The sequence below is a fragment of the Nannobrachium achirus genome (genome assembly GCF_963921795.1).
Source record: "Nannobrachium achirus genome assembly, chromosome: 13".
Lineage (NCBI taxonomy): Eukaryota > Metazoa > Chordata > Actinopteri > Myctophiformes > Myctophidae > Nannobrachium > Nannobrachium achirus.
Window position 1 is genome coordinate 44,598,595 of NC_137833.1, and position 13,053 is coordinate 44,611,647.

At 43.8% G+C, this 13,053-nt stretch overlaps 1 protein-coding gene across 2 annotated transcripts in view; it reads left to right on the forward strand.

Moving 5' to 3' along the window:
* Window positions 1-890: 890 nt before the first annotated feature.
* The window catches only part of LOC308297574 (A-type potassium channel modulatory protein KCNIP2-like), a gene marked incomplete at both ends in the record, with an annotated part of 215,751 nt that continues 203,588 nt past the window's right edge, over window positions 891-13,053 (forward strand). Inside the window, one exon of one of the 2 annotated variants that reach the window (XM_080741048.1) lies at window positions 891-985. In XM_080741048.1, coding sequence (XP_080597174.1) covers window positions 913-985 — 73 coding nt within the window. The remainder of the gene's footprint in view (window positions 986-13,053) is intronic. The other variant, XM_080741045.1, reaches the window with a different exon arrangement.

A 13,053-nucleotide genomic window follows, 5' to 3' on the forward strand; every position in this document is an offset into this window, starting at 1 on the left:
AAGGCAAAAACAAGCATTAATTCATTATTTAATCATGCAAAGAAACCCGACCCAAATCGCACCAGAAGGCCCGACCCGACCCGAAAAACGTCAAAAAAAAATTCGCGCGCCGCGCTATCGCGCGGCGCGCACCCGTGCCCACCCAGTCGGACGCAGGCCTAGTCGGGGGTTCAATTCTGTCTACGCCACTGGGCCAAAGTACCTCCTTTTCATTTTTTTGAATATATATATATATATTCTTTTGCAGTGGAGCAATGACTCCAAATCTCACCTTTTTTCCCCCTTTAAAAAAATATGAATAATGAATACCCTGCTACTTACTTCATCATAAATGTCCCACAAAAGGAGTGAGAATAGCTGATCTAAGCCATGTGAGCTTTTTTTTTTTATATCATAATAAAATAAAGGAGGAATGTTTTAGGAAGGAATGGACATAATAGGTTTCCACCAGCCAGGCAGCAGCAAGATATCTGAAGTCAATTGTTTGGCTCAGATTGGCTGAAACCTTGCCCAAAATCTGGAGTCATAGACAAATATCATAGATGACTGACCACATGAAGTCTGAAAGTGTGCATGCGTGCGTGCGTGCGTGAGTGCGTGCGTGCGTGTATGTGTGTGTGCGCGCGCGTGTGTCTGTCGACTCGAGTCCAGAAGCGAGGCGCGCCAGCCAGCCAGTGCGAGTATAGCAGCCAGTAGCCGAGCGCACACGGCAGCGATCAGACGGACTGTACTAGGGGGAAATAAAATAATCACTTCTCTCTTAACCGGCTATACCTTAATGTCGCGTTAACGGTGTAGGAAACCATCATTCGAGAGACGATCGATTCAAAAGGACAGCAATCGAATCGCAAAGACATAACCATTTCCACAATACTTTCACATTCCAGCGCACGCACGGGGGAAATAAAAACAATGAAGGCGAAAACCCGTGAGCAAAGCTTGTCTGATTCCAGGGAGCTGGACGGCTCGTATGACCAACTAACGGGTGAGTGAGACGGGCACTTAGTTTGAGCCCCGGCGATCATAAATGTGAATGCTGTAGCCTCTGGTAAAAGATGCAATATGTCATCCATAGCAATTTAGTTTACCGGCTGTTCTGACTAACTTCGACCTTTAGCAACCTGTTCGCTAAACCCTATAGTGTTTGTTTGTCAACATTTCAACTTTCAAGGACCTACGGTTTGACAACATGTATAGCCTATCTTTGAGAACTATACATCTTGATTGATTTTGATTGATTGATTGATTGATTGATTGATATAATATCCTCGGATTTTTTATTTATGTATTTATTTAACTCTCGATCTCTGAGAGTGCACAATGGGTTCCATTTGGTTCCATTTGTGCACTCTCAGAGAGTTGCAGACCCCGTGCCCCACGTCGAGAACCACGTGCGCTAACCTGTTGTGGAATACATGACGCACAGGTTGGCATATGTATACGGTATGGCTCCTCCATAATATTACTGTTAAAAAACCTTGTTTTGGTCACGGAAGTATAGGTCTACTGTAAACCCATATTGCATCTTTTAACGGGCACGTGTTGCACTGTATGCTGTTGCGTAATTCCGTGCGTAATGTTGGTGTGTGAAGTGTGATGGATGGATGGAGTTGTCTGTCTGGAAAGAAAAGGCAATGATGATGGTTTCGCTGACCTGGCTCTTCCAATGGGTGACCGACCACGATGTTGACTGTTCTGACCAGTCAGTTGTTGGGTTCATAAAAGTTAAAGGACGACTTCACCACTTTTCAACAGTTTCTTCATATAATTGGACCTCACTATTAATGTTCATGATAAAATGGCAAAAAAAATGCTCGAATCCAAGCTAATAGAAACTGCAGGCTTTCTATTCCTGAAATGTTACAATGCTATAATGGAAGCCATTGTTCTCGCGATAATAAAAATCTCTATATAGGCCTATATTTTTTAATCTTGTTTAAAAAATTCAATAAAATCTGCCTAACGATGATGTCACTGGTAGGTAGGTTTCTGAACTTCCCAAAGCCCTCCTAAGAGACATTGTGCTATTTTATCATGAACATTAGTGAGGATCGACCAATTATGAAGATTGAAAAGTGGTGAAGTGGTCCTTTAATTGTGTATGATCTGATTATCCAGGCACATTCTGAACAAGGCGACTGTTTGGTTGGATCGTTGCGATCAAATTGCTCTTGACGCCAGTTGAGTCATAGTAGTCATAATAGACTACCTTTGCATGCGCGCCGGCGTGCACGTGATTGTTTGTTTGTTTCTATACACCCGTGGGCATATTTTTCTGCTTGGTGTTTTGGAATGTGACACAGATGGAGATATATAAATGCCAGCCTCACTAGAATGGAAACACAACCTTAAACACCCTCAGTCTCAGCTGTCTGTATGAGTGAAGCGAAGACATCAGCTCCAACCTGCCTGCAACGTTCAGCCTAATACTTACCCTTCAAAGCAAGAGAGCGTGCAGACAATATTGCATGACTGACTGATTGAATACGTATTAACAGTTTGCAAATATTACAGTGGTCTATGATTGTACAATGGTGCCGAATAACGCAATCAAGCCCTGAGGGCTATACTGTGCATGGTCCTCGTGTGTATTCTATTCATAGAGACATTTAAAGACTACCTGATGATATACAGTACAATAATATACCAGACATCATCAACACTAATAGCAATATAACATATGTAGGCCTAACAGTAAACATTTAAATGTATGTATGTATGTACATGTATGTACACAGTGTATGGGAAACTTTTAGATTTCTGTCTGTAGGGCATTCCACAGTCTGGTGGCATAGCAATAGAACACATTTAACCCCATGTTTGTGCCGAAAGATAAACTGCAAGATTTCGAAAAGACTGACTTGGAAGCCTTTAATCTCCTTCTTGAATGGTTATAGTAAGCTAAATCCTGTGGATAACCAAAAATATTTGAATACAGTGAGATCAATGGAGCTCCCTCCGTGGTCAGTGGTCACTCACTGTATCTGTGAGATGAGGAGAATTGTTGCTTACTAATTGCCATAGTAGTCTTAAAGTGTCTCAACCACTTAAACTCCATTATGGTTGAGTGGAGTCCGTTCAGGGCTCTATGCTAGTGCCTTTTCTCTTTTCTGTTATGGTGGGGAAAATTTTTGCTGAAAATAGCCGATCTACAAGCTTACAAGCGAATCCTACAAATGGTCTCCCACCTTAGTTGGGCGCAGACGTCTGACGGCAGATCTGGCGAACGCCATATTCTTACTGGTGCTAGATCTAGAGATCTAGAGAGACGATATGAACACTTCATATCGCGATTATTGTGACAAAAGAAATCACGATTTACGATTTTATCGTGATAATCAAAATACATTATCCTGGGGCGGAACATTTGCCAAAAAATTGCAGATCTACAAGCTTGTAGATCGGCTATTTTTTGGTAAAGACATTTGATAGAGAGTGAAACATAGACTGTATCAAGTACGTATATTACAAGTACCTTTTACCAATTATAGAGGGTTTAAGTGGTACCGGATATGCAGCTCGGCATATAAAAGGTGAATTGATCCCAGTGCATGACGGAAGACGATATCACGATAAATGAAATCTCCACGTTACGATTATCGTGAGTGTTTTTTTATCACGATAAACGATAATATCGCGTATTGTCCCATCCCTAGTTGCTGGGACAGAGAAAGGCAGGTAATAAAGTCCATTTTCTCCTGGTTTGTCTTTCTGGGGGGAAAAAAAGCCTTTTTAGTATGACAATCTTGGGAAGGCTATGTGTGGCTTGTGACGATCGGGTCCAATATTTAGTTCAGTGACCATGGGGCTAAAGAAGCTGTGTTCACGTTCACTCTCCCTTTGGAAATAAATAGATTCCAACTAGGGATGGGACGATACGCGATATTATCGTTTATCGTGATAAAAAACACTCGCGATAATCGTATCGTGGAGATTTAATTTATTGTGATATCGTCCTCCGTCACGCACTGGGATCAATTCACCTTTTATTTGCCGAGCTGCATATCTGGTACCACTTAAACCCTCTATAATTGGTAAAAGGTATTCATAATATACTGTACATACTTGATACAGTCTTTTTTTCACTCTCTATCAAATGTCTTTGCCAAAAAATAGACGATCTACAAGCTCACAATGTGTCACGTTGCGACGCGTTGTGAGCTTGTAGATCTGCTATTTTTTGGCAAATGTTCTGCCCAGGATAATGGATTTTGATTATCGCGATAATATCATAATTCACGATTTCTTTTGTCACAATAATTGTGATATGACATTTTCATAGCGTCCCATCCCTAATTCCAACTTGATTTCGGTCTCATATTAAAAAGTGACCACCTACTCCACGCAGATATGGGAAGTATAAACCGGAGTTGGTGAGTCTTGCCATGTTTGTCTTGGGCACACCTCAAGCTTGCGGACACGGAGGGAAGCTCTATCGGTCCAGACGGGCACAGCTGTGTGCCTTGGGGCTCTGAGTCTGAAGACACGGCCGATCTAATCTCCTTTCCACTCGGCCATGCATTAAAGCAGCTAAACGGCCCTATTTGGAGCACATTTAATGCATTCCCAAATGAAGATAAGATTGCTGGATCTCTGCTCTCATCACCCTCCTCCGTGCGTGCGTGTGTGTGTGTGTGTGTGTGTGTGTGTGTGTGCGTGCGTGCACGCGTGCGTGCACGCGTGCAGCTTTGCTTGGGCTCCTCTGCAGCACATTGTTTGAAAGTTCAAGATGTTTTATAGCCTTTAATGACTGTGCTGTGCGGGAGAGCGAGGTCCCACTACACCTGACCTATGCTTTAGACGAGTTGCATATTTCAACAAGGCAATTTAAGTGCTTTAAACAAAACATTAAGAGCAAAAGCGTGCACAAAAGAAACGCATCCTAAAAGGACATTTAAATTTGAAATCGTTATATTACATAAATATAAGCTAGAACTAACCAATGGGGAAAAACTTGAGAATACCTATTTAATGCAGTGCAAAAAAGGGTTCAAATAGACCGCAGGGTAAAGAATGACAAAAACAAATGAAGGGTTTGCTTTACACAGGGATTGTGAGGCAGGGGACCGCCCTAGTGTAGTGGTTAGAGCACGCGCCTTTCGTGCGGACGGTACAGGTTCGAGCCCTGCCAGGGGTCGATGTCGGCATGGGGCATGTGGTCGCTACAGGTCCCTAACGCTCCCAAATCAAATGGGTTCAGATCTGAGCCAAGTCTCCTGCTGCAGGCGTAAGTTCTGAAGCCTGTCCTGAACTTGAGTCTTCCGACGTAAAAAAAAAGGAAGACAGATGACAGTCAGGGATTGTGTGTGTGTGTGTGTGTGTGTGTGTGTGTGTGGTGCTGACGACCGTTTTGTTCGGGGCGAAAAGTCAAGCCTTTGAAGCAGCTACTCTGAGCTTCCATATGACACTCAGAAACATTGACTTTCTGTTCCCCTGACGGCTCCCCCCCACCCCCCCCCCCCCCTTGATCTTTGCCTTGATGCCACCTGTGACTTTGTCCTGTTGGCTCGGGTTCCATAATCAATATTGGATTAGCATTCGACAAAAGGTTACGTTTCAAATGTACTGCGGTGTGATTGGCAACCCTGACCAAGCCCGTACTACTCGTTTACGCCGAGTTGGTGGATGGCACGGGATTGAACCCATGACCTTGTGGTCTACATCAGGGGTCTTCAACGGGGGGTCCGGGACCCCTAGGGGGTCCTCAGAGTTACTACAGGGGGTCCTCCAAATCTTTGTGTGATAGAAAGAAAATAATAAAATCTCCTTTTTAGCCAGATTCTTAACCAGATTCTGAGAACGTTAGCCAAAAATAGCAGATCTACAAGCTCACAACGCCTCGCAGCGCGAGGCGTTGTGAGCTTGTAGATCAGCTATTTTCGGCAAAGAGGTTTGGTGTAGAGGGGAGAAGTATTGACGGTTCAAGTGGTTAAATATCTGAAAACACAAATTGACATGAATCCAAAATACACTGATGATTGTCCTGTCAAACGATGTAGCTATATGGAATCTATGACAAGGTTGTGGGGGTCCCTGCTTCATCTCTCTCTCAACTAAGGGGTCCTCGGCCTGAAAACGTTGAAGGCCCCTGATCTACATCAAGCGAGCGCTCTATACCGACTGAGCTACAGTGAAATCCTCTAAAGACCCATGCTCACAACGCCTTATGTTTAAAACAGAGATTTTAGGTGGATGGGGAAAACGAGTGAGCCAAAGAATAATAATGTTCAGTAGACCAGTGGTTCCCAAACCTTTTAGACCCACAACAGAAATTAGACGTTTACAGGGACCCAAACTTGTGAAAATATCAGATCTACAAGCTCACAACGTGTTGCTTCGCGCTCATTCAGAAGTTCAGTGTCTTGCTCATGGACACCTCATCGGTACAGGGCTGGGATTCGACCCTGGGACCTTCTGTTGCCCTGTCGTTTATACTTTCTACATGAGCTTGTCTGCAATTCCTCCAACAATCTCGCAACGCGTCACATCGTGATGCATTGGGAGCTTCTAGATCTGCTAGTTCCGCTCTATTTCTAATGTTGCTAGTTGGGACGGTCACTTGCTCCCCAACGTCCACTTAAAAAAGATGCATTGTATTTTTGCTTAGGGGACAATTTATTCGGTGGTGGAGGGACAAAGTACATCTCTGCCTTAATATTCTTAATGGCTTTTTTTGAAAGCTGCGAATTGCATGAGTGAGTGAATTCTACTTTGCCAAGACTGTGTTGCTGTGTTGGGCTCCAAAACACATTTAGCCATGATTAATTGTTATTAACGCTGTAAATAGTAGGAATATACTTTATGTGTGGTGTGGCTTAATGCTGTGTAGCCAGATATACGGAGCTGTGAACAGATGCTAATCTCTGTGTTGACATTTATTGCCAAAAGGGGGGTGAAATGGGGTTTCACAGTCGTGTGTGTGTGTGTCTGACTGTGACGGCTGTTTTCTCCTACTGGCTCACCTGCCAGTGAGGAGCCCGCATGCAGGAGTACTTGCATTGACAAATACTCCAGCCAAATAACCCCCCCCCCCCCCCCCCCCCCCCCCCCCAACCCCCCCAACACACAGGCATTACTTGGTGGACTCAAACCCCAACACTCGAGTAGAATTTTAACTATTTCGGTTATGTAGCGGTCCGATTCCTTAACGGTGCCCTTTAACGATTCCTTTAGGACTGCATATGTTCCCCGTTTTCAACTGTTTTTATTATATTTTGACACTTTGTTTTGGCAATGTAAACATATGTTTTCTCATGCCAACAAAGCTCCTTTGAATTGGAGCTCCTTGAATTTAATTTGAAATTGGGTTCCAAATGGACCCTATACACTACAGGGCTGTAACTCTGTGTGTGTGTCTGTGTGTGCGTGTGCGTGTGTGTGTGTGCGCGCGTGTGCGATGCTTCCAATTCAAATTTGACCCTCTCGGAGTTGGAGTGAAGTAGACTTTTTGCAGTGCGTGCAGTGCACTACAGTGTGATTTTTGTGAAGACTGCGGGGATCACGACTTTATGAGAAAAGATATTTATATAATGTGCGTGTGGGCTAGAACCGCTACAGGTGAGTCACTCTCCATAGTTACGAGCAACATGTACTGTGTGTGTGTGTGTGTGTGTGTGTGTGTGTGTGTGTGTGTGTGTGTGTGAGTGTGAGAGGGAGAGAGAGACCTGACCAGTGTTGCTTAAAGGTAGCGTGGGTGGTCTCCCCACCATCAGCTTTGGATGTGAGTGGAAGAATACACCCCCTTTAAAAAGAAAAGAAAGACACAATTACTGTGTACTTTCTTCTTTCAGCCTGCAACAATGCACTAATAATGATAATAATGATAACACATCAGACTTATGTAGCGCTTTTCTAAGCGCTCAGCGATGCGCTTTGCTGAAAACAAAACAAATGACTTGACACCGAAGTGCCCCCCATTGTGTGTGTGCGTGACAGCGTGTGAGAGCGCACGTGTCTGTGTGTACTATAGCGCCTGGCATCCCCTTTTGTGTTTAAGAGCACAGGCTGAAAGATGAGAGGTAATTATAGAAGCGGGCGCGCACAGTAATCTCCTTTTCCGCCTCACATGCCAAGTGCAAGGGGAATGATATTGTGCGCACACGCGCACGCACGCACGCACGCACGCACGCACGCACACACCACAGAGAGCTTCTCCATATAATACGCAGTAAAGTCCTCTGTTAATTTAACCACTTATCGGTAAGCCATACATACATCGGTGTATGTATGGCAAGCAAAAATATGGCTCTGCAAGTTCACAATGATATTGATGTGAAATGTTGTGAGCTTGTAAAAGTTTTAACTTTTTGTTGTTTTTATGAATGTATACTGTTTTTTTTTAGGAAATGTTTCTACTCAAGCATTTGAAATGCCTGAATAGCCGATTTACAGGCTCACAAGACATCTCGTCCGCGACGCCTTGTGAGCTTGTAAATCGTCTATTTTAAGCAGCAAGTCTAAGTCGGGCTTTGACGCTGTTCCTCTTTCATGCTCCGATTGGCTCTCGAGTTTATTTGACGACTTCCTGAAGCAGACCCAACCTGTCACTCCCCATCATCCTCAACCCCTGGACCAACATCCAACAACTCCTTTGAGAGTAGGAGGAGAATTAGCAGTGCTTCTTGGTGTGCGTGTGTGTTTGTGTGTGCTGGTGTTTAGTCATTTGGGTTGAGTTCAGGTGAATAGTGCCCCGAGACAAGTGCTTCCCTGTCATTACTAGGCATGGGACGATAAGCGATATTATCGTTTATCGTGATAAAAAACACTCACGTTAATCGTATCGTGGAGATTTCATTCATCGTGATATCGTCCTCTGTCATGCACTAGGATCAATTCACCTTTTTTTGCCGAGCTCCATATCTGGTGCCACTTAAACCCTCTATAATTGGTAAAATGTACTTATAATATACGTACTTGATACAGTCTTTTTTCCACTCTATCAAATGTCTTTGCAAAAAAATCGCCGATCTACGTGCAATGTTTTGGCAAATGTTCCGCCCCAGGATAATGGATTTTTTATCGTAAATCGCGATTTCTTTTGTCACAATAGTCGTGATATGAAATTTTCATATCGTCCCATTTCTAGTGGTGTTTAGTCATTTGGGTTGAGTTCAGGTGAATAGGACCCGACACAAGTGCCTCCCTGTCATTACAACTCGTGGAAATAAATGATGGTTTTTCTGAGACAAGCATTCCATGTTGTGTGTGGGATGGGGTCAAGAGATCATGTCAAGCTGACAAACTCTCAAATTAATTGGATGTTATTCGTGCCTGGCAGAGAGCAATGATCGCCCACAGCAGACGAGTCAGCAAAATCCTACGGATAATATGTTGCACCTCACACACGCACGCATGCCCAGGGGTCATCAATATGTCCGTACACGGACAAATGTGCCCTTGGCAAAGACTTGGCCTTGTCCATTTTCTGTTTTTCACACCATTATAATGTTATTATTTATTTATCATAATACCCAATTACTGAATGTCTCAAGGATTTCCTCAGAATATGTACAGTATGACACTGATTTACACTATATGTGTAAATATAGAAAACTATAGAAAACCCCCAAAACTATCACACACTATATGTGATAGTGAGACCACTAGTACAAGTTATGGTGCAAGGACCACCATAGCTCTGAAAGTGGACTAATTGCGGGCAATGTGTTTTCAGAGTTACAGACCAGGGCTGGATCTAGCCTTTAGCACTAGGTGGGGCAGGAAGAAATGATACGGGGGTCACCTCCAGCCCATGACGCAAAGCGGCGTGGGCCAAACCCCCTAAAACACCCAAAAAACATAGAAAAATATGCATTTTTGGCACACTTATACCTATAACACGCATTACAAACAACAGGTATTACACTATCTATCTCTCTCTCTCTCTCTCTCTCTCTCTCTCTCTCTAATATCTTATCAGTTTATCTATCCATCTACCTACTGTAGTTATAGCATAACATTTCAAACCAGTAAGACTCCCTAATCGGGAGATAAGCGACCACGTTGGTCGCTTATCTCCACAAATAGGCCAAAAGTTTGTTTTACCAATTATCAAGACATACGGGCAGTTGACAGTTTGCCATGGTTACTCATTGAAGTTGAATCTCCATATATGGAGATAACCTACGCATCACACTAAGTCTGACCTCACCAGCCCATATTTGGGCATGAGCAACTTATGTCTCCATATATGGAGATATGATGACATCACACAGTCCTCAGCCGATGATGTGGCGTGATGTCATACAATACACAAACAAGCCCTACAGTATAAAGGGGCAATTCTTGCCAGGAAAGAAGCATTTCTTCGACTCAGACCTTATCGCCAGGGTTGGCTTATAGCAGCTGTCGGTAGGACCATATATGGATTCTGTTAGTGTGGATCTCCTAACAGGGCATCATCTGGGATACAATCCCTTTTATGCCCATATATGGAGATCCCTAACAGAATCCCTTTCATGCCCATATATGGAGATCCCTAACAGAATCCCTTTTATGCCCATATATGGAGATCCCTAACAGCATCCCTTTTATGCCCATATATGGAGATCACTAACAGCTAACAGAATCCCTTTTATGCCCATATATGGAGATCCCTAACCGAATCCCTTTTATGCCCATATATGGAGATCCCTAACAGAATCCCTTTTATGCCCATATATGGAGATCCCTAACAGAATCCCTTTTATGCCCATATATGGAGATCCCTAACAGAATCCCTTTTATGCCCATATATGGAGATCCCTAACAGAATCCCTTGTATGCCCATATATGGAGATCCCTAACAGAATCCCTTTTATGCCCATATATTATGGAGAAATCCCTGCTCTGAGTATCTGACATCAGTGTGATGTCACGTGTTCATGCCCATATATGGAGATCCCTGCTCTGCGTATCTGGTTGCTATGGTAAACAGTTGGTTGCTAGGGTAAAAAAACATGGTTGCTATGGTAAACAGTTGGTTGCTAGGGTAAAAAAACATGGTTGCTATGGTAAACAGTTGGTTGCTAGGGTAAACAGTTGGTTGCTAGGGTAAAACCATGGTTGCTAAGGTGGTTGCTAACGTACACTAACAGACCAGCAACAACAGACTGTTGCCACAGCAACATACACAAAGGTTTGTGTACACATGTGGTGTGATGTCATACTGATGCGGAGATATGAGCAGGGCAAAGGTGTGACGTGTGACGTGTGACGGACGGACGGACGGACGGACGGCGGACGGCCGGTGGAGGTTTTCATGGTAAACTGCTCCCTGGTGGTCGCAATGAAATTGAAATTTTAGATTTTTGCATGCCGTTTGGTGGGGCAGACAGGGCATTTAGGGGGGCATTGCCCCCCCTTCCTATGCCTAGATCCGGCCCTGCCTGTTATGGTCATTCAGTGCTATCTCTTCATGTTTCTGGTAATACTTATGTTTTATGTCTGTGGCAACATGGTGATGAACGCTGATGCACGCAAGCACACACCTTCACTCGCAGTCTCGCTCGCACATACTCACTCACTCACTCACTCACTCACTCACTCACTCACTCACTCTGCACTCACTCACTCATAAGAATTGCTGTAAATGTGTCTTTGCAGAAAATAATCAGCTCTAAATAATCATGACTTACACAGGACCTGTTTTATTTACAAGATGCAACCTAGGTCTTTATATCTATTCAATCTGGGACAGAAACTGTGTCACATTTTCAATGTGCTATACAGTGTTTTTTATTTTTAGGATTGTTTTAGGATTTAGAAAGTGTTTTTAGCATCGTCCTTAGGAAGGAATTCCCATATGCCTGGGGGTCTTGTGGGAATGATGTCGCTTAGAAACATAGCAATTACTTTAAAACGACTCTTTGGAAGTTGTCTTTACTGTTGACAAGTGGCAAAATGGAACACAATAAACAATGATATAATCAGAGTATTTTATAGTTTTTCCCTTATTTCGAACGAGAAAAAGTAATCTGAGTAAACGTAATGCGAGTATTTCCAGTATTTCCGTGCGATCCTATTTTCTTTCACTCAGAAATTTCCTGATCACGCTATCTCCCGTTGCATTCTGGGAATTGGAGTTTCTCTCTTCAGCCGTGGCTGCCCCATGACAGTAAGCTACGGTTTAATATAAAACCCTATCAGACACGCCGAGAACCCTATAGGGGTCCCCTGACCCCCTGTTGAAGACCCATGCCCTAACCTCTCCCGATGAGCATGTTGGTACCTTGCATGGCTTCTCTGCGGCCGGCATGTGTGTACATGTGAGTGTGAATGGGTGAATGCACAACGTAAAGTGCTCTGGAGAGCCGTTGTGTATTAAAAAAAAACACCATTTAACATTTATTTGACCTTTGGGCCCCTGAATCATTCGTCCGCCTCTCTCCACGGCGGCCCTGGATTACCGAGTGAGAGACTATAGCGTAGACATAAAGAAACCAAGGGAGAGAGAGCTATAACTAAGGCTGACGTTCTGTCTCCTCTCATCTCCGGCTCGCTGGGAGCGGCAACATGCTTGATGAGACGCCTCTGACACCCTACACAATAAAAGCATTTCCTCCTGAATTATGCGATCACGTGACATCCACAAAGCATAACAACATATGGAGCGACTGCTGCCGCGCTACATCAGCAGACTCGTTTCCTCCCCGCACGGTGGCTCGTGGCGTCACGTGCAGTCTTTTAAGTGAAAGTATCAATACTGCAATGTAGAAATGCTCTGTTGCAAGTGAACGTCTGGAATTCAGAATTGACTTGAATAAAAGTACAAAAGTATTGGTATCAAAATGTACTTCAGAGTGCCAAAAGCAGAAAGTGCTCACTATGTGGAATCATCTATAAAATGTATACAAATCACAATGTGTCGCGTTGCAATGTGCTGTGCTGTATGCTATATTGGAATCCGTAAGGAAGGAGCGCTTGTTTTCTGTGATGACGACGGAGGCGCACGCCGCCGAGCGAGCGGCAGGGAGCAAGTCGCCGTGTCGAGCGTTGTGAAGGTCGCATGAGCCGACTTAGCGCCATTACCGAGATATGTACCGTTATGGACAGAATAGTAAATCTTAATCCCCC